The sequence below is a fragment of the Sciurus carolinensis genome, chromosome 4 (assembly GCF_902686445.1).
Source record: "Sciurus carolinensis chromosome 4, mSciCar1.2, whole genome shotgun sequence".
Classification (NCBI taxonomy): domain Eukaryota; kingdom Metazoa; phylum Chordata; class Mammalia; order Rodentia; family Sciuridae; genus Sciurus; species Sciurus carolinensis.
In genome coordinates, this window is record NC_062216.1 from 92,592,512 (window position 1) to 92,616,674 (window position 24,163).

At 35.6% G+C, this 24,163-nt stretch overlaps 1 protein-coding gene across 3 annotated transcripts in view; it reads right to left on the reverse strand.

Annotated features, from left to right (window-relative positions):
* The window catches only part of Itpr2 (inositol 1,4,5-trisphosphate receptor type 2), a 462,398-nt gene that overhangs the window by 193,261 nt on the left and 244,974 nt on the right, over positions 1-24,163 (reverse strand). For all 3 annotated transcript variants that reach the window (XM_047550877.1, XM_047550878.1, XM_047550879.1), the window contains 3 exons: positions 15,836-16,026; positions 12,391-12,533; positions 8,353-8,461 (listed from right to left, as the gene is read on the reverse strand). In XM_047550877.1, coding sequence (XP_047406833.1) covers positions 8,353-8,461; positions 12,391-12,533; positions 15,836-16,026 — 443 coding nt within the window. The remainder of the gene's footprint in view (positions 1-8,352; positions 8,462-12,390; positions 12,534-15,835; positions 16,027-24,163) is intronic.

Genomic DNA, 24,163 nt, shown 5'->3' on the forward strand with positions numbered 1-24,163 from the left:
TTTGCCTACTTAAACTGCAGACTTATCCTTGAAGGGTTTTTAGTTTACTTAAAATACCAGGACACACACAAAGGAAAACCTTCATCAGGCATGTTCTAAAGGTCTACACAAATAACACACATAGGACTGTATGATTACTTAAGTGATTGTAAAATAGAATAATTGAGAAATGTTTCCTGAAAAAGGTTTAAGTTAGATTTAGATTTAGATAGAAATGGTTAACATGACAATTTAATAATATATTAATTTTAATGGGTCTTTTTGTTCTTTATTATCTGTTTATCTTTTCATTTTAAATCACTATAACATTCTTCACCTACGATCATTAGTTACCAAGTGTCTTTCATTACTTACTAGAGGTGATGAATGTAGATCACCTTCTGTACAGAAAATATTTTCATTCTAAATTTTTGGGCATAGATCTCTAGAATCATAGCATGTCTCAAAAGCCATTGACAATCGATGTTATTGTGTCATATTTTGAAATGGGAAAGTAAAGGCAAAGCATAATTAAGAGTTTTGAAACATTTTGCATGGTTTCAATGACTACTACAAAAATCTGCTAAACTTTCCTACTTTTATACCACAAAATGCAGCTGATACTAAAATTGAAATTTATTTCCCTTGGCAAGAAAGTTACTATCAAATTCTTCAACTATAATGCATTCTATATAGCCTTTCTATCCAAATTTGTTTATTTACCTTCCAGAAAGAGAAACCAGAAACAAGCACAAAAGGTGAATGATCCTGCACAGATTTTTACAAGAGGAGCTGGATACAATTTATAAATTTGCAATGATGTGATTATTGCTGGGACTGACAGGTATGCATATTTGATGGATAAGAGTTAAGTTGCTTGATATAATTCTGACATTCTTTTTGTTGCTCCTCAAAACCAGAAATAAAAGATTAGTTACAATGATTCTTTTTCCTTGCTGAGGAAAAGAATAAATTATTCTTAACTCAGGTGACAGTAAATTTAGTTTAAAAAATGGAAGAGATCTTAAAAACAACTCAAGACATCATTTCTCAAAGATCTTTATCCCATATCACTCCAGATAGCAACTTTCAAATCAAGAAGCCACTGTCTGCTATCATTGTGCAAGGTGTAAATATCACTTACCCCACCTGGGCATTTGTAAAGATCACAGCTCTCAATTAGATGTTATGCTGTTTGTTGAATGCCAAGTTTCCACAAGGGGCTGTCTACAAGAGTCATCTTACCAGGTATTGTTTAGAACTTTTAGATGTAATATTCTGGTTGCTAAAAACTCCGACCATGAGCACAGGGAGAGGCTGGGAGATCTGTAGGTCTGTAAAAGTAAATCTTCAAAAATTCCCACAGCTACTGCATCACATTGTTCTCAGTCAACTTGAACTAAAAATGTCAAGCTTTTCCTTAGCAGCTTACTGAATATGTGTTCCAGTACACACTTGGGAAAAACTATCAGAAATGAAAATAAAGAGCTTTTCAATTATTTAGATATAATCCAAGAAAATAGAAGAGTTGGAATTATAAATCCTAAAACTTCTTTGGATCTAATATGCTAAGTGTAAACGTAGGAGCTGAAATGCTACCAGATGTGTGAACTTAATCTCTCTATACCTCAGTTTCCTCCTCAGTAAAAGGGAGATAATAATACTACCTATGACCTATGGATGAGGATTAAATAAGATAACATATAAAGAATTGAAAATAGTATCTGATGTATGATGAACTCTTAATTAATGTGTTATTATCTTTTAAAACCATTGCTCAAAACTACACCATAGCTATCTCCAGGTTCTTCAAAATTTTCTTTAATCTATTAAAAAAAAAAAACCAGAACCATAGCTATTAATAGAAGTGATTTCTGAGTCTTTGTGCAATAATATTCCAAGGATCTATGCTATTTTAAATCCGAATATTTTAAGAATGTTGAACTTTTCTAAACACCCTTATTGACCTGTTGAGTACGTGTATATTCATGTAACATACATAGGAAGATAATCACAGGGTCATGATTGGCATGCTAAGTAGGTCAATTTCTCTCATTGCAATGTAAACAGAATGACTTTCACTTACCAGTTCAAAGGCTATCATGGAATATTTTCAGTACTCATTATCTTTCCAATTCTAAAGTACAGAAGTCATAAATTTTATATATTTAGTATTAGAGCTTTCAGGCATCTTTACTTTTTGATTTATACATATTTCTCCCTTTTTATCAGAGAACTAATTTGTAATGCTCTACAAATCATAATGAAAATGGAGAGTAAACAGTGGAAGAGGAAGGACGCAGATCCACCCAAAAAAATCCTTAAAATAAAACTTATCCTATAAGCAGCCATTACTCCCCGCTGCTGCCATCAGCCTCGCTCCACCCAGTCCACACAAGTCTCTCCCTAGTACCATCTAAGGCGAGTCTCTGCCCAGGTGGAGGCCCACAGTTTCTTTAAATATATAAAACAAAGGAACAGTGTTCTAATTAAGCTGCTTGGTTCAACAGCACAAATACACCACCATCTACTTCTTTCTTATGGTAAAGAGGTTGTGGAAATAAAAGGAATAGGGAATAAAATGGCTTTTAAGACATAGAACATTAGAAATCATACTCCCCTAAAGCTTTTTGTAATATACATACTTTTTCCCTCCCCCAAATTTCCAACATGTTGTCTTTTAAAGTACAAATAAATATGTCTGCTGTCATTATCTTTTTAAAAAATCTTTTGTACCCTATCAATACATGCAACTTAAATGTATCGATTAAAATTTAAAAATTAAAAAGCTTTTAAAATATGAACAACCCCAAAGATCCATTACACTTTCAAAGTTGTCAGACTTATATCCTTTGTAAAATTTTGTTTTTCTATTACAAGCATCTACACACACACGCACACACAAAATACTTTGAGGGAGGTTCCCTAAAACTTAGTTATTTTTTCCTTTAAGGACTTCCTATACATGACTTTCACTTTTTATCCATCAATAAAAATTAGTATTATAACAAGTCACTACATGATCCCTAGATGATTTCATGTGTAGACACATGTAACAAGAAATTAAATGCTCCTTTACTTATTATCCTTTCAAGAATCTTTAAGATGTTGTCCACCCACATCTTTCAGCTTTTCAGACAAAAACTAAAAAACATGAAAAAAGAAAGAATATCCCTAAGCATAATTAATTTAGGAATAGAATTCAGAAGTATTATAAATTGTAAACTTTCAAAAAGCAATTGACTGAATACCACATAAAATGTAGTATTATTATATATCCTTCATCTAGTTCCTAAAATATCACACAAAAGATTACCAAACCAGAAAACTTAGAATCCCAGGGTTGTTGGAAATTGCCTTAAAGAGCAACCATGAAGCATCATGCATTGCTGCCCTAATTTTTAATTTTTACCAGTTATACATGCACATGTGTGAACGCACACACATACACACACACACACACCCTACTTCTTTGTCAGGAACTGTATATCTGAATTTTATATATCTGGTTGGCCCTGGCATACAACTCCTAAAATCCTTGGGATCTCCAAAGTGAAAAGTGCTCTTTTGCATGCTGAAAGGATTCAGAATGGGGCTGGTCACTGGAAAGAACAAGGCAGGATTAGAAAGTTAGGGCTTTCATCCTTACATCCAGCCTCTAGGGAAGACCAGGGACTCAAGATTATATGGGTCACCAAAGGCGAGTGATATAATCATGCATGCCTAGGAAATGAACCTCAAAATGACGGGATTCAGAGGTTCAGAGAGCTTCCAGAGAGCTGAACACGTGGAGGTTCCTGCAGGGTGGAATGCTCAGAAAGGGTACGGGAGGTCTGCACCCCATCTCCCCTGCCTGGTCCTGTGCATCTTCCATCTGGCTGTTCATCTGTATCCCTTGTAATAGCCTTTACAATAAACCAATAAATGCAAACACTTCCCCACTTCTGTGAGGGGCTCTAACAAATTCATTTAACCTAAGAGAAAGTAATGGAAACCCTATTTTATATCTGGTTGGTCAGAAGCATGTAAAACAACTTGGGGTTTGCAGGTGGCATCTGAAGGAGTAGTAACTTGGGAACTGAGCCCTCCACCTCTGGAATTTGACCTTATCCCCAGGTAGGTGGTATCAGAATTTAATTAGTTTAATTAATACTACAGCACTGCTTGCTTGCTGGGTAGGTAAAACCCCATGCATACTTGGTGTCAGAAGCATGTTGGAGTGTATCTATAAGGTAAAGAAAATGAGTTTGTTTCTCTCCGTATCTCCAGAGGAACCCAGAAAATAAAGATTTTATTTTCAATGGACATTTTACATTTAAATAGGTAAAGTTTTAAATGTAATAGGAGAGCTAACATAAAAAATACTGATTTGAGTTTTCTGTTCTGATTTAATTCTGAGAAACCTTTTGGGAATGCTTCAATACACAAACAGTAGAAATTCAGTTGATGAGGTGTTAGAGGACCGGGGAATTTGGGAACTTATGTGATTAACACGGCTTACCTCTCTGCGTCTCTATATATTTGCCATGTGGAGGTCACACTGCCTGTTCTATGTACTGCCTAGAATTGATGAACTGTAGCAAAATATTTTTAAATATTTTGAAAGCATCAAAGGGGTATCAATTCAAAACACTTTCTGTTATATTCATTTAAACTGCCCTACATAGTAATGTTCATCAGCCACAGGTAAGCACTGAATCTACATTCTAGATGTTAGTTCTCACTGTCAGTAGGAGGATCACTGTGGTGGGCTGAATCACGGCCCTCCCCAAAGATGCCCATATCCTCAGGATCCCCTGCCTCATCCCAGAGCCTGCAAATATGTTACTTTACATGGCAAAGGGATCTTCTATGTGTGATTAAGTTAAAGATCTTGACAAGGGGAGATTTTACTGGATTGTTTATGTGGTTCCAGTGTAGTCATAGGTCTTATAAAGGGGGGGACAATGGTGCCAGAATAGAAGATGTGACATTTGGTGGAGGGGCAGAGGAGAGAACAAGAGGGAGGAAAACTGGAAGCTGCTACACTGCTGGCTTTGAAGATGGAGGAAGGGCCCATGAGCCAAGGGATGCAGGAGGCCTCTAGAGGCTGGAAAAGTCTAGGAAATGAACTCTCCTCTAGAATCTCCAGAGGGAACACACCTCTGCTGACATCTGTATTTTAACCTTTGACTCCAACTCTGTAAGACAATGAAATTGTGTGGTCTTAAGTCAACAAGTAAGTTGAAAAAATAGCCACCTATTATCCCACTACTGCAAATCAGGTTTTTCTTAGAGCGCACCATGTGTTGTGTAGTCATATCTTTGACCAGTTTCTGAGTCCTACCCAGTGCTCTTTCACCAAGACATATTCAGGACACTCCCTGCCACTGGCACAGGCCATTGGGCACCAGTCATTTAAGAAAGGCCAACTGTCAACACCTAGAGATCCTCTAGGCCTCTCTCTTTTGCAGTGCAGATATTTGAACTGTTCTAGATTTAATATTCTTTTCTTTATAACTTCCAGCAGGGAGGATTGCAGGGATGTCTTCTGCTTCCACTAGTAGAAATGCTTTTTCTTCCAAACTTAGAAACAAGAAGGTGTCTAAGAGTTAGAATTCATTCATCTGCATTTTTTTCTTATTATATCCTTAGTAGACATGGAAATTAAGAAATAAGAAATAGGATACTTATTAAGTCCTTTCCCAGATTTTTTCTATTAGTTAAATAACTGCCTTTCCCGCATTCTTAAGTATTGAGAGATCTCAAACAATTGAGAAACTTGACCTATTCTGAATGCAATATTCTATCTTATATTCTGTCTATGTCTAAATATCTGGATCCATAAATTTGTGTCTTGAACAAAGTGAATGAATCTTTTTTAATATCAAAATACAAATTTTTTTAAAGTTGACTGTGATTATAAGAAATAAGATCAGACAGAGAGGAAGGAGTTCCAATTTAAGCATTGCTTCTGGCCTTCACTGTGTAACCTCAGACAAATCACATAAGTTCTCTGGGTCTCAGTGATGTCATGTATCAAACAAAGAGCTTGGACTAAATATCCAGATATAGCCTAAAACTTCATAAAAGAGAGGCATGAAGTATTTTGGTAATTCTATTGAGACAGTATTTGTTGCCTGCTGTAATAATTGGTATATGCTACCCATTAGCTTCTCCACAAAAATCACAAAGGGAGCCCTCAAGCTCATTTAGTTTTTAGCAATCTATGATTCCAGATGTAGCAAAGTCCAGGGCACAAACAGTCAGGTACATTACAGATACACTAAGCAACACAGACCTCTAGAGAATTGATGGATAGGGGGAAGAGGGAGGCAGGCCATGGGCAGAGATGATAAATGAAGGACCTAGGACATCAAAGCACTACAGAACTCCTGAAGTTTCTGAAAGGATCTCATGATCTCTTGCCTAGACTATTATAGGAGTCCACTAATATGTGACTTGTAACCCTTGGTGGCCCTTGGCAAGCTGCATAATTCATCTCTGTATTCCCAATGCCCAGGCATCATATCTGACATTTAATAGCTGCTCACAATGTATATGTTTATGATTGAAAAAATGACCCCTCAATCAGCCCTCCTCATTTTAACTTATCCCAGAGCACTGTGTCTGGGGTGCCATTCACATCAGATGATCTAAAAAGTGCCCCCTGGAGCTGCGAACACAGCAAACCCATCTTCCCTCAACAAGGTCTCAGGGACCTGAGCCACTGACGTTTCCCCAAAAGATAAGGAAAGCCTGAACTAGTGATAGCAGTGAGAATGGAAAGGAAAAAAAGAGACAAGTTTTTTGGAGTGGTTTAGAAGACACACTAAGGCACTCTTAACTAGTCATACTAAAGTTTTACTTGATTTCTTTCCTATTTTCCTGTAAAGTAACTCAATAATGTTCTTTTTTTTTTATTGGTTCTTATTAGTTCTACATGACAGTAGAATTCATTTTGACATAATTATAAAAGCATGGACTATATCTTGTTCTAATTCAGGCCTCAGTATCTCTCCTTCCTCCTCCCTCTCCCCAACCCCACTCTCTTCCCTCTATTGATCTTTCTGCCATTTACCCATAGTTATTTTTTAAATTAATTTCTTGTAGATGTACATGATGGTGAGATTCATTCTGAATGAATATATATGTAATTGGAAGTCGTGCCATGTCTCTCTTCTTATACATAAGACACTATTACTGTAAAGCTCCCAACACTTACATTTGGCCTAATTGTTTTACTCTAGGATCTAGCACTTCCATGAAGATTAAATAATCTATAGCAATATCTCAAGGAATCAAAGAAAGACAACAAAAACCCCAAGGAACTCTACTTATATAAACATATACTCAAATTTGTCAGAATTTTCTTGAGTCTTGTATGAGAGAAACATTTGCTAAATTGCATTGACTAGTTTTATTTTGATAATTTGTTTCCTAGATATAGTTTAAATGATGAAGTTGTTATTGTGAAACAGAAGGCATTTTAATTACTGATGCAAACATCAGATTCAAATGGAATATTTTGAAGCAACACTCCTCCTTTCAGTAACCAAGATTTCACTGCATTTCTTTTCTACAGAAACACACTTTTTAAAAACACTATAATCTTTTCAGAATTAGCATGTACATGAATTCATAAAAACAATCCTTGAAGTTTTAAAATACAGATGATTAGTATTTAAAGAAACAGACCAAAAAGTTATTAAGAAGCATAGTACAATAGTTCGATATCTAAATAAATGTATTGAGAAATCAGCTTTAAAAACTTCTCTAGGCTTATATTTTGTCACCTTGGGTATTAAACATGCTGCTAGCTACCTCTTAATGAGCACCTGAACTGTCATTTTTAATAATAGATGGATAATTATTATCTATAAGGTGCTATTTCTCTGAGAATCATCTGTGCAGTACTTAATAAAGTTAAGTAAACTACTTCATTTACTAAAAAGCACTATTTTATAATATTTGTCATAAAATTATCAAAAATAATATGTATAATTATAATTTTAAAAAATCAACAGGTGCCAAAATGCATAGACATTCTCAATAAACATCAGAACTTTATGCAAAATCTAAATAATGCCATAACTCATTGTTTAAAAAGCTCATTTGGCCTACTGAAACTAAAAGAACAAAACACACGTAATGAAGGCAGAATACACTAAACCAAATAAACAGAACATTTAGGCCTCTCTAATTTTAGTTATTTCTCAACTCTAAACAAGACATGAGATGAATACCACATAAAATCAAATTATCTAACTCATATTAGTACCTACACCATTAATATATAATGCAAGTGACCATATAATAGCCTATTGTAATCCACAGATTATTATACTATGAAACTCTTACTTCATTTATAAATATTAAGTGATAAAAAAATACCTCTTCCACAAAGCTGTCTTTCTTCTCTAGCATTTCTCGTAATGTCTGAAGAATTTTAATGCACAGTTTTTCTTCTTTCTCCATTAGTTTCTTTGTATGATTAATCAACCTTAAAGCAAAATAGTAAGCCTTAAAAAGAAGTGATTTCTCTTCAAGCTACATATGAACATCAGATGCTACAGAAAAAAATCATGCTATTATTTAAGAATATAAAATAAACCAGATATATGCTTTCAAAAGCGTTAATTTATACTTCAGCTTATAAATTTTGTATTGTGAAACATCCTTTTTGTTTTACAGGCAGTGTATCTCAACTTCTCAAACATTAGGTAGCATTCTTTTAGTAGGACACAATACTCTGAAAAACAATGAAACACTAATAGTCTCAAACTAGTCTCAAACTCATCTATGTTGTGTAGAAAAAGAAGAAGAAATGTAGTATATTACATTTTATTATGCATATTATTTTCTATGTACTGTATTATATTAACTGCATAGTAGCAACAACAATACACAATATTGTAATGTTAGTGTAATAGGCTACTTTTCAGTGTCCGTTAATGATAATGTACTATTTTTTCAACCTGGAGTTTAGTAGAAACAGGTAGTTTCTGATTAAAAGCTAAGGAAAAATATTTTAATGTAATATCATGGTAGTCTATCCATTTGCTGTTTTTGCTATAATTTGGACAAAAATTCTACTATAGTATTTTATCATGGTGAAATTCTGTTGGGAGATTTTTAAAGACTACAGTTGTAGACCATCCTCAGATTCAAAATCAAGCCAAATGTTTATCATCAGGATATATAGCTTAGCATATGTAGCTCATGTCTTCCTAGAAAAACAAGGGTTGTAGGTTACAAGGAAATGCTGTTTCCTACAACATAGCATGATTACTGTGGGACAGGACCCTGAGAAAAAGGGAGTTTCTGCCAGTTAATGGCTACTAAGTGCTCACCAGGTGTCCAGGTCAAGCAAGGACTTTCTAGGATTCTCTCAACTCATCCTCACCACAAGCCAATGAGACAGGTTCCATATTTGAACTAATTTTGCTAATGAGAAAACAGAAGTCCAAAAAGATAACACATCTTGCCTCTGATGATATCATTCTAGAGATGAGACTGGAAAGAGACTTGGGTCCATCTGACTTCAGAGCCCAAATTCTTGGCACGACTCTGTGGCAACATGACAGTTCACCAATCTCTTGATTTTCAAGGGTGCTGTGCAGAGTCCTATCACAAACCGGGTTGCACGGAGCCACCCAAAAATATAAGTGCCACAATAGAGGTTATTGGCAAATGCCATAAACCAAAGAAATCATTTCATTCTGTTGCAGGGAATTACCTGGGACTGATCAGAGAGGGTTTCAGTGAAGAAATAACATTTCACTATGAAGATTTCACCTGGCAGGGCAAGGTAGGAAGATAAGGCATCCCTGTAAAGGGAACAGCATGAATTAAGGGAAGAGGCAGAAAGCCAACCCTTGTGTCCAGCAACTGGTAAGTGCACCAACTGCCAGCAAAGACTTAAAGACCTGGGAGAGGAAAGTAAGAGATGTGGTTTGAAAAAAGGCATAGTATGACAAAGAGTCTGGAATGTATTCTGGAGAAAACAGAAAACCCCTGTTCTAAGGCACCTGAATGAGAATATAGGTGTGAGAGAGATACCACTGGAGGCAAGGGGAAAGATGAAGCAGAGGAATGAGAGGGCGAGGAGAAAGGTAGATAGGACAAGTAACAGGGTAAGGAAATAAGAAGCAATATAGAAGTGCCACAGCCAAACATTGTAAATAATGACAGCGATGGAAGACCAGGAAGAAGGGTAGATTATAGAACCCTGAAATGTACAGACTGGGTTAATATGTGGATGGTGATGTTTTGAAATGATACCTACTCGTTTTGAAGGGGCAGCACACAATGAAGGTAACAGTGATTTCTTTTAGACAAGGTGGTGTGTGATCAGGTCCAACAGGCAGAAAGAATAACTGTTCAAAAGTTCTTCTTACAAGAAAAGTAAAGCCTGCTTCACTAAAACTTTTACTCTTTGGTTCTTTCTTCCACACAATAGTCTTTGAATACATGAAAATCATTTTTGTGAATGTTGTAAAATTTTTTTCTCCCTCTCAGGGATAAAGTAATACACAAATGATTGTGAAACTTTACAAAAATAAAAATAAGGCCTATTGAGCCTGAGTGCTAGAGTTTTCCCTGTTGATTCAACAGGTTTCAAGAATTAGATTCGCTTGAAGTAGAAAGGTCCACATAGGCCTTGGCCCAAACTTGACATTCTCCAACTAGGCTTTACCAGAGTACTATGCATAGGAATATAAGGTCCCCTGTGTAACTCAGAAATGAGCAACAGAATCTATTTAACTTGAGGGTCAGAGTCTGGAACCACTGATCCAGGGTGTCAAATTCCTACTCTATAGCTGTAGTATGATATTAATCAACCAGAGTTGAAGTTCTCAGGTTTATTACCTAATTTTTATACACAGACATATGTTCATAGGAGGTGAAGGGTATTTTCAAGACCATGTTTTTATACTGAGTTAATAGGCAATACTTCTATCTAGAATTTGCCTTCTGTGTTCTCAGCAGTCATCACTTCTGCAGAAACTCTGGATCTCTTCACTTAAAGGCACTTATCAGAAGACTGGCAACTGTCCAGATGAACACATTCTTCCCCAGTCCCCTGAGATACAGTGGGAATAGGGCTGAGTCCTTAATTCTGACCACCTATACCATTCAACATGATCCCTAGACTCAGTTCTTCTCATACCATTCCTTATTTTCTTTCCCAAAGTCCCAGCCTGAACTTGTAAAAAAAGAACACAATTTTTGTGTCTACAGTTTTTCCATTTCTACCTCAGTATATCACAGCACTGGAGGAGGTTTCCAGATCTCTCTCAGCAATGTCCTTAACCACACAAGAAACAGCTGAATGGAAAATGGTCAAGGTGCTTGGTCACTGGATCCAACTGACTCTCCATCCATGTACTCTCTCCAGGAGCACCATGCAACTGACTGTCAACGTTTTTTTTTTTTTTTTCTTTTGTACTGAGAATTGAACTACTGAGCTACATCCCCAGGTCTTTTTACTTTTTATTTTGAGACAGGATCCTGACAAGCTTTTGAGGATCTCACTAAATTGCTGAGGCTGGCCTTGAACTTGCAATCTTCCTGCCTCTGCCTTGTGAGTTGGTGGGATTACAGACATGAGTAACTGCACCAGGTTGACTGGCCATCTTGAGTGTATGTGAAATTAAATGCAAATCGTTCAGTAACATGATTGAATGCCCTTCATGTAAAGACACGTCTCTTCTTTCAGCAGTCAGCTTTTTTTCTCACACCTGCTTATACTTGCAGATCTTCCCTGAGAGTTTTTCACTTACAATTAAGATAAAAACAGTCTAGGGTAAACATATGGACTTTATAATAAGACCTCAACAATGTTGAGATAAAGGAGTAAATGGAAAGAGTTGCAGATGACAATCATGAAGGGCATGGCCAAGGTCAAGTACTGGAACTAACACTTAATAGTTCTTTACCTGAAGCATACCTAGGCCACGACTTACTCACCTCTGAAACAAGTGACCTCTCAATCTCTCAAGGTATTTATGCTAACTACAGAAAATAATGAGTAAATATATAGGATAATTGCACACATAGGAACAACTCAATAAATGTTAATTCCTCTTCCTTCCCTCTGAAAATTAATGACTTTAAACAAGAATCTTTTAAAAGTTTGCACTAAAGAAAGGAATTAGGACCAAAACACTATTTTGTGTAATAGTTTGTGCACAATAATGAAACACTTCATTTATAATAAATTTTAGTAAAATTGAATAAATTGACCATTACCAAAATAAAACTTCAAATGACTCAACTCAATTATTTGGAAAGTATATTTTGACATGGATTTTAGACCTTTCAACGTGCTTTGTGGATTGTCATAAGTACTGACTGAGTAAAAAGCGGAAATGTTAGAGGCCGTCTCACTTTGGGAAACCAGCATAATCTCAGACTGTATCTACTTACTTGGACATGAAAGCACCACATCTGATTCTGGCATCACTTCCTTCGGGGAACAGCAGTTCTGGACTGTACAATACATCAACCAACACTGAGAATTCAGCCTGCATCATCGGGCTGAACTGTTGTTCCAAGGAGGCCACTACATCCTGAGACACAAAGCACAAGAGAACCTATTGGAAGACGAAGTCAGACTTCATCTTTCAAAGACACAGCAAACCTAAGAATACTAACCAGGAATGCCAGAGAAAATGAACCCTGTCTCCCGATAGCACCAAATGTCTGTGCTTTCATTATAGTTTGGTTTTATGTATAAGCACTGCCCAGACCTCCTTTTTTGGTTTGTTTTTTGGAATTTTTGTTTGTTTTGCTTTGTTTTTGTTTTCACTTATAAAACAAAGAAAGGGTGGGTAATCAAAAGATGTTTAAAAATATACACACAAGAATAAAATTCACTAAAGCCATTTACAGGCCCTGTAGTGTCTAGGACTATAAAGGAATCATGAAAAATTCAAATAAATTGGAGGCATACTTGGGAACAGCTAAAAAAAAGATTTTGGATGTGTCATTGGTCATCTAGAATTAACCATTCTTCCAATGGAAAATGATATATTATTTGAAGTATATTAGTACTATACAAGGGTTCAATGACATTCAATAGTATTTCAAATTATATTTATTAATAGACCTTACTGATTACCTATCCCACAGCCTATATGTACCCCTTTCTAGCTAAGAGAATCCGAATATTTTTTCTGAGTCTGGCAGCAACATTCTCAAGGAGATGAACCCCTCAGCTCAGGGTCAAAGTTGATTACTTTAAGCCAGTCACGGTTATTCCACCTCCAGCTCTAGCAGCTGACCTTAGCATGCTTATATAACACACTCCCAGCCTATGAGACATCAGGTGAAGTCTGCTGATGTGCTGGGAGTTGAAAGAGTCTTTGAAACCACCTACTGTTCTCCTGGGAGCTTAAGAATGTGAATCTAAGGGAGACCAGCCTTAAACCAAAAGTCAGCAGATATGGGCCACAGGGTCCTGGCCTATCTGCTGCTGAATCAGCCCACTCAGGGAAAGCCACACCCATATTTTATGCTACATGAAATGACAGTCATTATTGTTTAAGCTACTTTATTTGAATACTGTGATATTTAAGCTGGAAGCATCTTAACTAATGTGTTTCTAAATAAACTATAAGCAATTATAATTTTCTGAACATCCTTTAATAGTTAAAGCATCTTCTTTTTATTTTTAAACTACAATAAGAGACAAAAAAAATATCTTCTCACATAAGCAACAATTTATCCACCCACAGCTATGGCAAATTTTGTGAAGCAAAAAACTGCTTCTTGTTACTCTCAGCTACAGATGCTCAAATGGTGCTAACATCCTCTGAATTTTATATGGTCAGATTTCAGGACTTGTCTTTAAGTCTTTCTTACTCTTTCAGCAAAAGTGATTATTTCTACTTACTATTCTAAATAAGTTTTCAGAGAAATTCTTGATATCAGTTAAATGTGACGGTATACCAGAATGTACATACACAAAGGGGAAAATTAGAAATTATATAAAGGTGAGAAGAAATTATATAAAGGCATGTTTATTATATATGACCATATTTAGTGAAACATGCCTGAAATATAGCTGGGTTTTGGTTTTTGTTTTTTATTGCATTTACTAAACAAATGGTGCTCAGGCTATCATGATGATTCTCTCTTTACCTCTGATCTTGATCCTGGATCAACTATGTACTCTAAATCACTCTCACCACATGAAAACTTGGGATAATGATCTTATGCTCTGGTTCCTACTCTATGAAATGTCTTCTCTTAGCTTCTGTGACACCACACTTTATTTCCCACCTGTGACCTGCTCTGATATTTCCTTTGTCAGTCTCTGGTAGCTCCTGGTCTTCTTCTCTTCTACAACTACACTTTCTTCTGAGAGATCTCATCCACTTCTATGATTTTAATATTATGTATATGTTGCAACATCCACATTTATACATCCAAATCTTCCCACACCAATCCAGACTTGTGCATCCAACTATCTCTCCTGACCCACCCACTAAGGTATCTAAACAGGCATCTCAAAATTAAAATTCCCCTAATTCATTCACATTACCATTGCTGCTTTCTTAAACCAAGTCATCATCACCTTTTGCTTGAATTAATGTCAAACTACCTAACTAAACTCACTGCTTCCATGTCTGGACCATATAAACACAACTCAAAATCCACAGAGATCTCTTAAAAGATATACCAAGTCATATCTGCCCTCTGCTAAAAATCCCCAACAACCTGCTATCACTCAGAAAAAAATCCAAATGCTTTACCATGTGTTTTAGTTCATTTAGGCTGCTATAACAAAAAGCCATGAACTGGATAGCTTTAAAATGACAGAAATTATTTTTCATACTTTTGAGGTCTGGGAAATCCAAGATCAAGGCACCAGCAGACTTGGCCTCCAGTGAGGGCCTAGTTCACAAAGGGTGCTGTCTTACTGTGTTTTCACATGGTAGAAGGATCAAATGTGCTTCCTTGGACCTATTTTATGAGGGCTCCTAATCTCATTTCTAAGGTTTCCATCTGAGAACCTAATCACCTTCCCAATTCATATATTAAGGTCCTTTCTCATAATACTACAGAACATGGCTTTACTTGGAGATAGGACCTTTTAGAAGGTAATTAAGGTAAAATTAGCTTATACAAGTGGGTCTTAATCCAATATGATTGGTATCCTTATAATAAGAGGAAGTTAGAACACAAATATGAACATGTGCAGAGGAAAAAACACATGAGGACCCAGTGAGAAACTAACCATTTACAATTCAAGAAGAGAGATCTCAGAAGAAACCAAGCCTACTGATACCTTGATTTTGGACCTCTGACCTACAGAATAGTGAGAAAGTAAGTTTCTGTTGTGTAAGTCACTTTACCTATGTGTATATGTGTATGTGTTATGGCAGCCTTAGCAAACTAATACATCTCTTATTCAATACCCCAGAATATCCAGACCAAAACCATGAGTGAGATACCATGTATTTTGTAAATAAAGGTGCTTGGATCATTCTGACCAAAAGGTTATAAGATAATACTGGAAGATAAATTGAAGCAAGGTTATAAATATTTAATTTATTATATAATTCTATGTATGGTTAACTATTTTACCAATTTTATTACTGGCATTATGATTATTATTCTGATATTAAGAATCACTACTCTTACAATATCAGAACATATTAAATAATATACATTCATTAAAAAATAACTCACACAGCTTTTAGCTGAAATCTATGCATTTAAAAGGGTAGTGGCGGTCGAGAGTTGTAAAGTAAAACCTAATTCCCAAAAAGAATTTGATACTCTCAGTCATATCTTATTTGTGTAATGCATATTTTAAAAACTACAATTTATAAAACATTAATGTCATTTCATGTTCTCATTGTACCTGTAACTTTTCAATAATATTTCTATAATCCCAAGCAGGCCCTCCAAGAGCTTCCTTAAAGCGTGGTCCAGAACGAGCTGAGAGTCTCCAACCCATGGCTGCTCTCTGCACCATATTTGAATGACTTTTCATGAAAAGGGTATTGACTTGGCTGTCCAAATCCACTGGAATAGCAATCCCACGATTTTTTGCTGTAAAAAAAAGATTTCAAGTATTTTTCTCTTAATTTGGCTAAAGTCTCTTTTAAATTATCCATACACTTGTATGAACATAGAACAAATAAAAAAGAAAAATAGAAAAATTCTTAAACTCTACCATTTAATTGTTTTAACCTGAAAGTACTACAGTTCTTGAAACCAATAAGTAAAGTGGGTCCATTAAACATTCAAGAACTTATTTGATTTCTAGGTGATTAATCTTTAAAACACACTTTATATAGCAACAACACAGAAAAACATTATATATCAACCATGGAGAGTTTTATCTTCTTAGATGCCAAAGAAAATAAGAGAGCAGACAGAAAACACCTGGTAAAATTCTGCCAATTCATTCATTAACTTAATTGGTGTGTGTGTGTGTGTGCGCGCGCGCGTGCACATATATATACACAAAATTGCATGGGATACATCTGAAAGTAGAAATAAAGAAGAGAGTAAAAAATAATCTACATTGGAAGATGACCCATAGTACATAATTTTCCCTAAGATCTCCTGAAATTTATATTTTAACAGACTTATATCACAGTAACACTGGAAATGAGAATGCTTGCCACAAGGAAAAGAGAAATGTTGAGGCATTTCTGAAAGAGAAAGAGAATCAGATTGCTCCATCAGAGAAAGAGGAAAAGCAGCTGTCCCTCGAGAGCTTGGAGTTAGAAAAGATCTTCCTAGAGGGACAGTTAACCAATAAAGGCATATCAGGAAGATAGGGGTGTCATCTGGGCAACTCATCAAAGAATCACCCTGATACCTGGGAAGTTAAGGCCCTCCCTCCACTGATTAGCAGAAACAGAGAAGTTGGCAGCAGCAGTTTTTACCCAGAGGATAGTTAGAGAAATGTAGCAATGCTCCTTTAGGAAATTAGAATACCTAACTGGAAAGAACACCAGACAAAGGTGCTAGGACTTGACAGAAGAACAGAACAGAGTGTGAAGTAACTCCAAAGATCATCAGATATGGGGTAGATAGAAGGAAGAGAGAAGAGTTCCAACAGAGAGAAAAAATACATCGAAGACTCCAACTCCCCAGCAAAGTCTCCCTTATTTTAGTAGTTGCTAGGATTCTCAGCCTGTCTTTGGCTACACAAACACACACACAAACACACACGCACACATACACACACACACCCCCTAAGGGAAAGTCTGCATGCGATTTTTCAGCCCCTTCCATAGAACTTCAGGTCAGCCCCATCATTTATGCAAGGATTCTGAGAGAAATAGACCCTCCAAAATGCAGTGGAAACCATGCCAGACAGCCATGTCAATCATTACAGACCTCCACAATTATGAACATACTACCATGGAGCATAAGGAAACCAGCAGCATTAAGAATAACCAATTGACCCCAAGTAAAACAGATGATTCAAGGGAGAACAAAAAAAATTAAATAGCTCAAATAACTGTTCTCAGAAAATTTGATCATTCACTGCATCCAAAAAATTAGAAAATCAGAATAAAGACATCTTGGCAAATTAAAATATGACTGCATAACTGGGGCAAGGTGGAGAGTGCCTCTAATTCCAGCTGTGCAGGAGGACAGCAAGTTAAAGGCCAACCTGGGCAACTTAGTGAGACCCTGTCTCAAAATAAAATAAAGAGTTGGGGATATTGTCCAGAATTAGAGCACTTGCCTTGCATGCATGGGCTCTGAGTTCTCCAGCACCACACACACATACACACACACACACATATGTATTATACATACACACATATATACATGTGTGAGTGTATATGATTACACAAATAAAAACTTCAAAAACTGGATGAAATAGAAAAGGATAGGGACAAAGTTGGTAATCTTGAAAAGGAAGTCAAGGAATCTTCTGAAACATAAAGCATAAAAGATCAAAAGTGAGAATAAAACAGAGGGATTATGAAATAGGGAGTGTCACTCCAGGAAGTTATATACCTAACAAATGTAAGTTCCAGAAAGAAATAACAAACACAATGGAAGGGAAGAAACGATTAACAGGAGACATTGTCCTTGAGCTGAAGACAGCTGCAAGTCTCCAAACTGAAAGGGCCCACTGTATGGATTAATAAGCACACTGGTTATGTTCTGGTAAAACTTTAGAATACTGTTATAGGTTGAATTGTGTGCCCCCCCCCCAAAAAAAGCACATCTGAAAGTCCTAATCATCAATACCTGTGAATGTGTCCCTATTTGGAAATAGGGACTTTGTGGATATAATCAAGTTGGATTGAGGTCATACTGAATTAGGATCTGCCCTAATCCAATTTGGATGGTGTCCTCATAAGAAGGGGAGAAGAGATAGAAAGACACGCAGAGGGAAGAATGCCATGTGAAGATGGAAGCAGAGTCTGAGTTTAAGCAGCTGCCAGTCAACAACTGTCAGCAAACACAGGAAGCAGAGAGATCCTTCCCTGGAGCCTGGGGACAGGCTGGTGATGCCCACACCTTGACTTCAGACTTCTATGCTCCAGTACAGGGAGATAGCGAATTCCTCTTGTTTTAAGACATTCTGTATGTAATTTGTTATGGCCAGTCATACAGACTAGTACAGAAGTCAATAATAAAGAGAAAAATCGCAAGAACTTCCAGAGAAAAAAGAAGATTCCTAAAAAGAATCAAATTGGCACCAGGCTTCCCATTGACTTCCCTGAATGCTACAATAGTATTTAAAGATTAGATGGGCAAATAGTTTTGAAAATAGAATTTATACCTATCTAAACTAAAAATCAAATATGAGTCCACCATAAAAAATTTTCCAGAATATGTAAAGGCTCAGAAATTCTTCACTGAACCTATGAAGAAATTACATCCAAAAATGAAAAGGGAATCCAAGAAAATGTCAACATGAACATAAGAAACTATGGCAACTGGTTATGAATCTGAAGAAGAGAATAAAGCTAGAAACAAATTTTAAAAGATTCATTAAATAGATATTAATAGTTAAGAATTCTCTTCCAACTGAAAGTTTTTGATATTTTAGCACTACATTTTTGACTCAAATGGTTATACACTAAAAATATTTATGCATCATAATTTGCATGTTCTAACCATTTCTTTATCAACCTATAGGATTTGTTTCTATTTCAAAATAGAATATAAGCATCACAAATCATAACAATAGAAAACCACTAATATGTCAAGCAATAATTAGAATATAGAGTAGGAAAAAAGAGATAATGAAGGATGTATGTTAATTTCCTCATTTTTCACAGTGTGAAACTTATAGACATTATTTGAGCTGTTAAATCAAGAAACAGAGATATAAAGTTCATATTTAAAGTTGTAATGATAGTCACCAGAAGACTTATTTTAAATTAATGAAAATAGGCAGAAGGAATAAAAAGATACTGGATAGAGACAGATAGATACACAGATAGGTAATCTGGCTTGCTTCATATAAGGAAAGGAAAGCAACAACAGTGGACAATATTGGTGAAAATTCTCCAAAGCTGGAAGATACTCAAAAAACCCTTTGGAAATAGACAATTCTTATTATGAACACAAACAATTACCAGTTTAAATAAGAACTGAGGCTGACGTCTTAAGAATACTAATAGCTCTAAGCCAATCTTAAACAGCCCACTGTACCATGGCCAAGAGTGTCCTAGTGAAGGTTATTCCTGCTCAGCTACCCTCTCCCAAGCACACAGTGTCTCTGTTCATGTCTTTCACACAGAGCAGTGCAACTGTACTTCTGTCCCAGCTGAAGGACAGTCGACCTCACAGCACCAAGTGGCACATAGTTTTTTAAATACTTGATTCTACACTACGATCAAACCCTGGAAAGACTTCCTTCCTCTTCTGGCTGATTCACATATAGGCTGTATTTGCTCTGAACAGTCAAAAAAATCAAAGAGAAGGGCTGGGTATGTAACTCAGTGGCACAGTGCTTGCCTAGCATGTGAGAGGCCTTGGGTTTGACTCCTGATACCCGCACCACATACACACACACACACACACACACACACACACACAATCCAGTAGAAGACAATACTACCTCTATATTATTTTCTAAGTAACAAAAATTGTAAACAATTGATCAAAACATATTACAACCAAGTTTTCACTAACATTTAAACAAAAGAAGGAGGGTATGTAATTTGTCTCCCCTGCATAAAGGAGTCAGTTACAAAAATCACTGATAGAATGAACCATCAAGTAAGTATGGTTGCTATGAATATGACTTACACAAAGAAGAGCTTAATTGATATTTTTCTAATGATACCAGTGGAAATGTAGTCCAATGGATATGGCTCTGTTTTTACAATGTGGATTTTTTATTAGTGAGTTCAGAAAAATCTCATCCACTCCCAAATTCTTCTGTAAATTTCTGCTACTACATATTCCTCTCTGGCTAGCAGCAGGGACAAGCCAGGTTGAGGAGATTCCACTATTCCAAACTTTGTTGAAAGGTTTTTGGTTTCTCCCAACTGCACAAACTTTAACTGATATTATCTAGCTTTCCTATCTGTCTTGCCATAAATTCTACAATATAAACTACAGATAAAATATATTACTTTCTCATGCTTAAAGGTAAACCTTAGAAAATTACTAAATCAAAATTCCTAGGCAATAAAATAAAATTATGCAATTGAAGGAAAGAGTATTGGACTTAAAATAAATCAGTTGTGTAGATGTGGTAACATGTTTTTAAGCAATGGTAAAAGTACAACTATTTCAAAAGATAGTCTGAAATAGATCTGTTGCACTGTCAAAATAATATAAATAATAATCTGAAATCAAAACTGACAGTACAGTTTAGCTTCCTATATTGCTTAAGATTAAAGAAAAAAATTAAGTAGAAAATGGTAATTAGCAAAAGAAAAGAATTAGTTCATTATCTCACTTACAGAAATATTACTAACTACAGCACTATTTTTCAAACACAACCAAAAACCATGATCCAAACTGAGATTACTTTTATGAAGTTAGAAAAATTCTGGGATGTAGAGTATGCAGAAATTTGAGCTAGAACATATTCTTGGAATTAGCACTAACAAAGAGTTAATGAACTTATTACAGTCAGCCATTCTTCAGGTCTATAGCATTAACTCCAACTGTGTGCTTTAATAGAAAGGGTCACATTAAAGTTTCATATGTGTAAAAAAGAATTGCTCCTATTTCTCTTCTAAGTTAGAGCATACTTGAGATACCACCTTGTTAAGGACATGCTGTCAGAGAGCAAGTACATGAGAGCCCTTAAAAACTAATGGGAGAGAAGATGGACTGTTATCAATGCATTTATCTTTGCTAGAGCTCTGCCTAGATATAGTTAGTTGTCTAAAATGAGCTATCTTTATTCATAGTTATTTTTATTATTAGGCTAACCTTATAATTGGGCTTATAAGTTCTGAAAATTCTCTGGATGTGACAAGTTTTCTCAGAGATTTTAAAATGTAATCAAAATTCATTTCCAATTATTATTCATTAAATATTGCATATTATGTGAATTCTTTTAATTAGATGGAATTACTGATGGTATCTGCCAGACCAGTGCAGTGATAGGTGCCATAGGAAAAATGCTCAGACAGATAAACTGACAGGTAGGGGGAGAGGCAACAGAAAGGGTAAGCATTAATTAGAAAACCAGGGTGGTTGTCAGGCACCACTGAACAGACCCATAAGAAAGAAAAGAGGCGTCCAAGGAACATACAGTGGCATGGGCAGAAGGTGGTACATTTCTGTACCATGTCAAGGTGTCCAGGATAAATCTGTACTGAAGCACTAACGTTTTTAAAAAGAAAGAATATTAAAGATATTAAGCATGCATTTCCTGTTTGGCACTCAACTATACTGGATTGATCTTCAATTAATTCACAAATTGAACAAAGTGTATAATTTTTATGGGTTACTCAAGAACTAATAGGGGAACACCTGACTAGTTATCTGAATATAATAAAGTTGATTCCACACCACATACCTTGCAAATAAATATATTCCACCTAGCTCAAAAGTGTAAACAGCAACACCCAAAATACAATCAGACAAACTAAAACTATAAAAATTCTCCATGAAAAGTAAAAAAAAAAAACTTAGATTGATCAAGCCTCTTCTGAAGATGAAAGAAAACCTAAGAGAAAAGACAATTCTGTATTCTAAAAATAAAATAATTCAAATGAGAAATTAAGAAACAACCGAAGAGAGAGCCCACAGATTGGGAGAAAATCTTTACCATATGCACCTCAGATAAAGCATTAATCTCCAGGATATATAAAGAACTCAAAAAACTTAATACCAAAAAAAAAATAACCCAATCAATAAATGGGTTAAGGAACTGAACAGACACTTCATAGAAGAAGAAATACAATTGATCAACAAATATATGAAAAAAAAGTTTCAACATCTCTAGCAATTAGAGAAATGCAAATAAAAACTACTCTAAGATTTCATCTCACTCCAATCAGAATGGCAAGACTATAGGCAACAATAAATGTTAGCGAGGATGTGAGGAAAAAGGTACATTCATACATTACTGGTGGGACTGTAAATTGGTGCAACTATTATGGAAAGCAGTATGGAGATTCCTCAGAAAACTCAGAATGTAACCACCATTTGACCCAGCTATCCCACTCCTCGGTTTATACTCAAAGGACTTAAAATCAGCATACTACAGTGACACAGCCACATCAATGTTTATAGCAGCTCAACTCACAATAGCTAAACTATGGAACCAACCTAGGTGCCCTTCAACAGATGAATGAATAAAGAAAATGTGGTGTATCTATACAATGGAATATCACTCAGCTTTAAAGAAGAATGAAATTATGGCATTTGCTGGTAAATATATGGAGTTGGAGAATATTATGCTAAGCAAAATAAGCCAAACCCAAAAAAACCAAAGACCAAATATTTTCTCGGATGTACAGATGCTAATTCCCAATAAGGGCACAGGGGCACTAGGGAAGAATAAGGTTACTTTATATTGGGTAGAGGGGAGTGAAGGGAGTGGAAGGGGCATGGAAATATGAAGGACAGTAGAGTGAGACAGACATTATTACCTCATGTACATATATGATTGCATGACTGATGTACAATATGTATAATATGTATAATCAGAAAAATGAAAAATTACACTTATGATTTATCAAAATGTATAAATGCATTCTACTTTCATGTACAACTAATTAGAACACATATAAAAATTCATATAAAAAGAAAAAGAAAAAGAACTGGCCAGGTGCAGTGGTGCATACTTATAGTCCCAGTTATTCAGGAGACTGAGGCAGGAGGATCGTGTTCAAGGTCAGCCTAAGCAACTTAGCAAGATCCTGTTTCAAAATAAAAAATAAAAAGGTCTGGGGATGTGGCTCAGTGGTTAAGGGCACCTGGCTTCAATCTCTAGGACAAAACAAAAAGAAAAAAAAAATACTTCTTATAGGCACAGACTTCATTTCCCTAATATATAAATGTTTATACAAATTACTAAGAAAAAAGCACTAGAAAAACAATCAAAGCACAAGTGACAGGTCATAGGAAAGGAAATACCAATGGTTCATTAATGTGGGAAAGTTTTCTTTCTTACTCATAAAAGAGAAACACACATTAAAACTGTAACAGTACCTTCACTAAGATTGACAAAAATCTAATATGCTGTATTCTCGAAGAGAAAGACATTCCCTGAGATTGCTGGGATGTTAACTGAACAATCTCTGTAGAGGGTAATATCTATCAAGATTAAAATAATCCAGAAATTCTACTCATAGGTATTTATCCTATTCTCTCACGTGCAAAGTGATTGAAAACAATATAAATATTCAACAATGAAGTAAATCAATTATAATATAATCATATAATAGGATATTATGCAGCCAAAAACAAGAGTGGGATATTCAATCATTTATTTGTATCATTTCTTTTATTCATGCCATAAATATTCATAGACTGCTTACTGTACTCTGGGCACTGTGTCAAGCTTTAGAACTTTACAACAGATAATGCACTTAATTTTCTTCTGCTCTGTGATTTCTTTACATGTTGTAAAGAACATTAAAGATATTAAATGCACATTTCCTATTTGGCATTTCCACAATGCACTGGAACTTTACTAAGAGCAGGAAATAGAGCCTAACAGAGTGCATTTCCTCCAACTAAAAGAATGCCTTTCAGATAATGAGGAACTATGTATCAGTTGAATTAA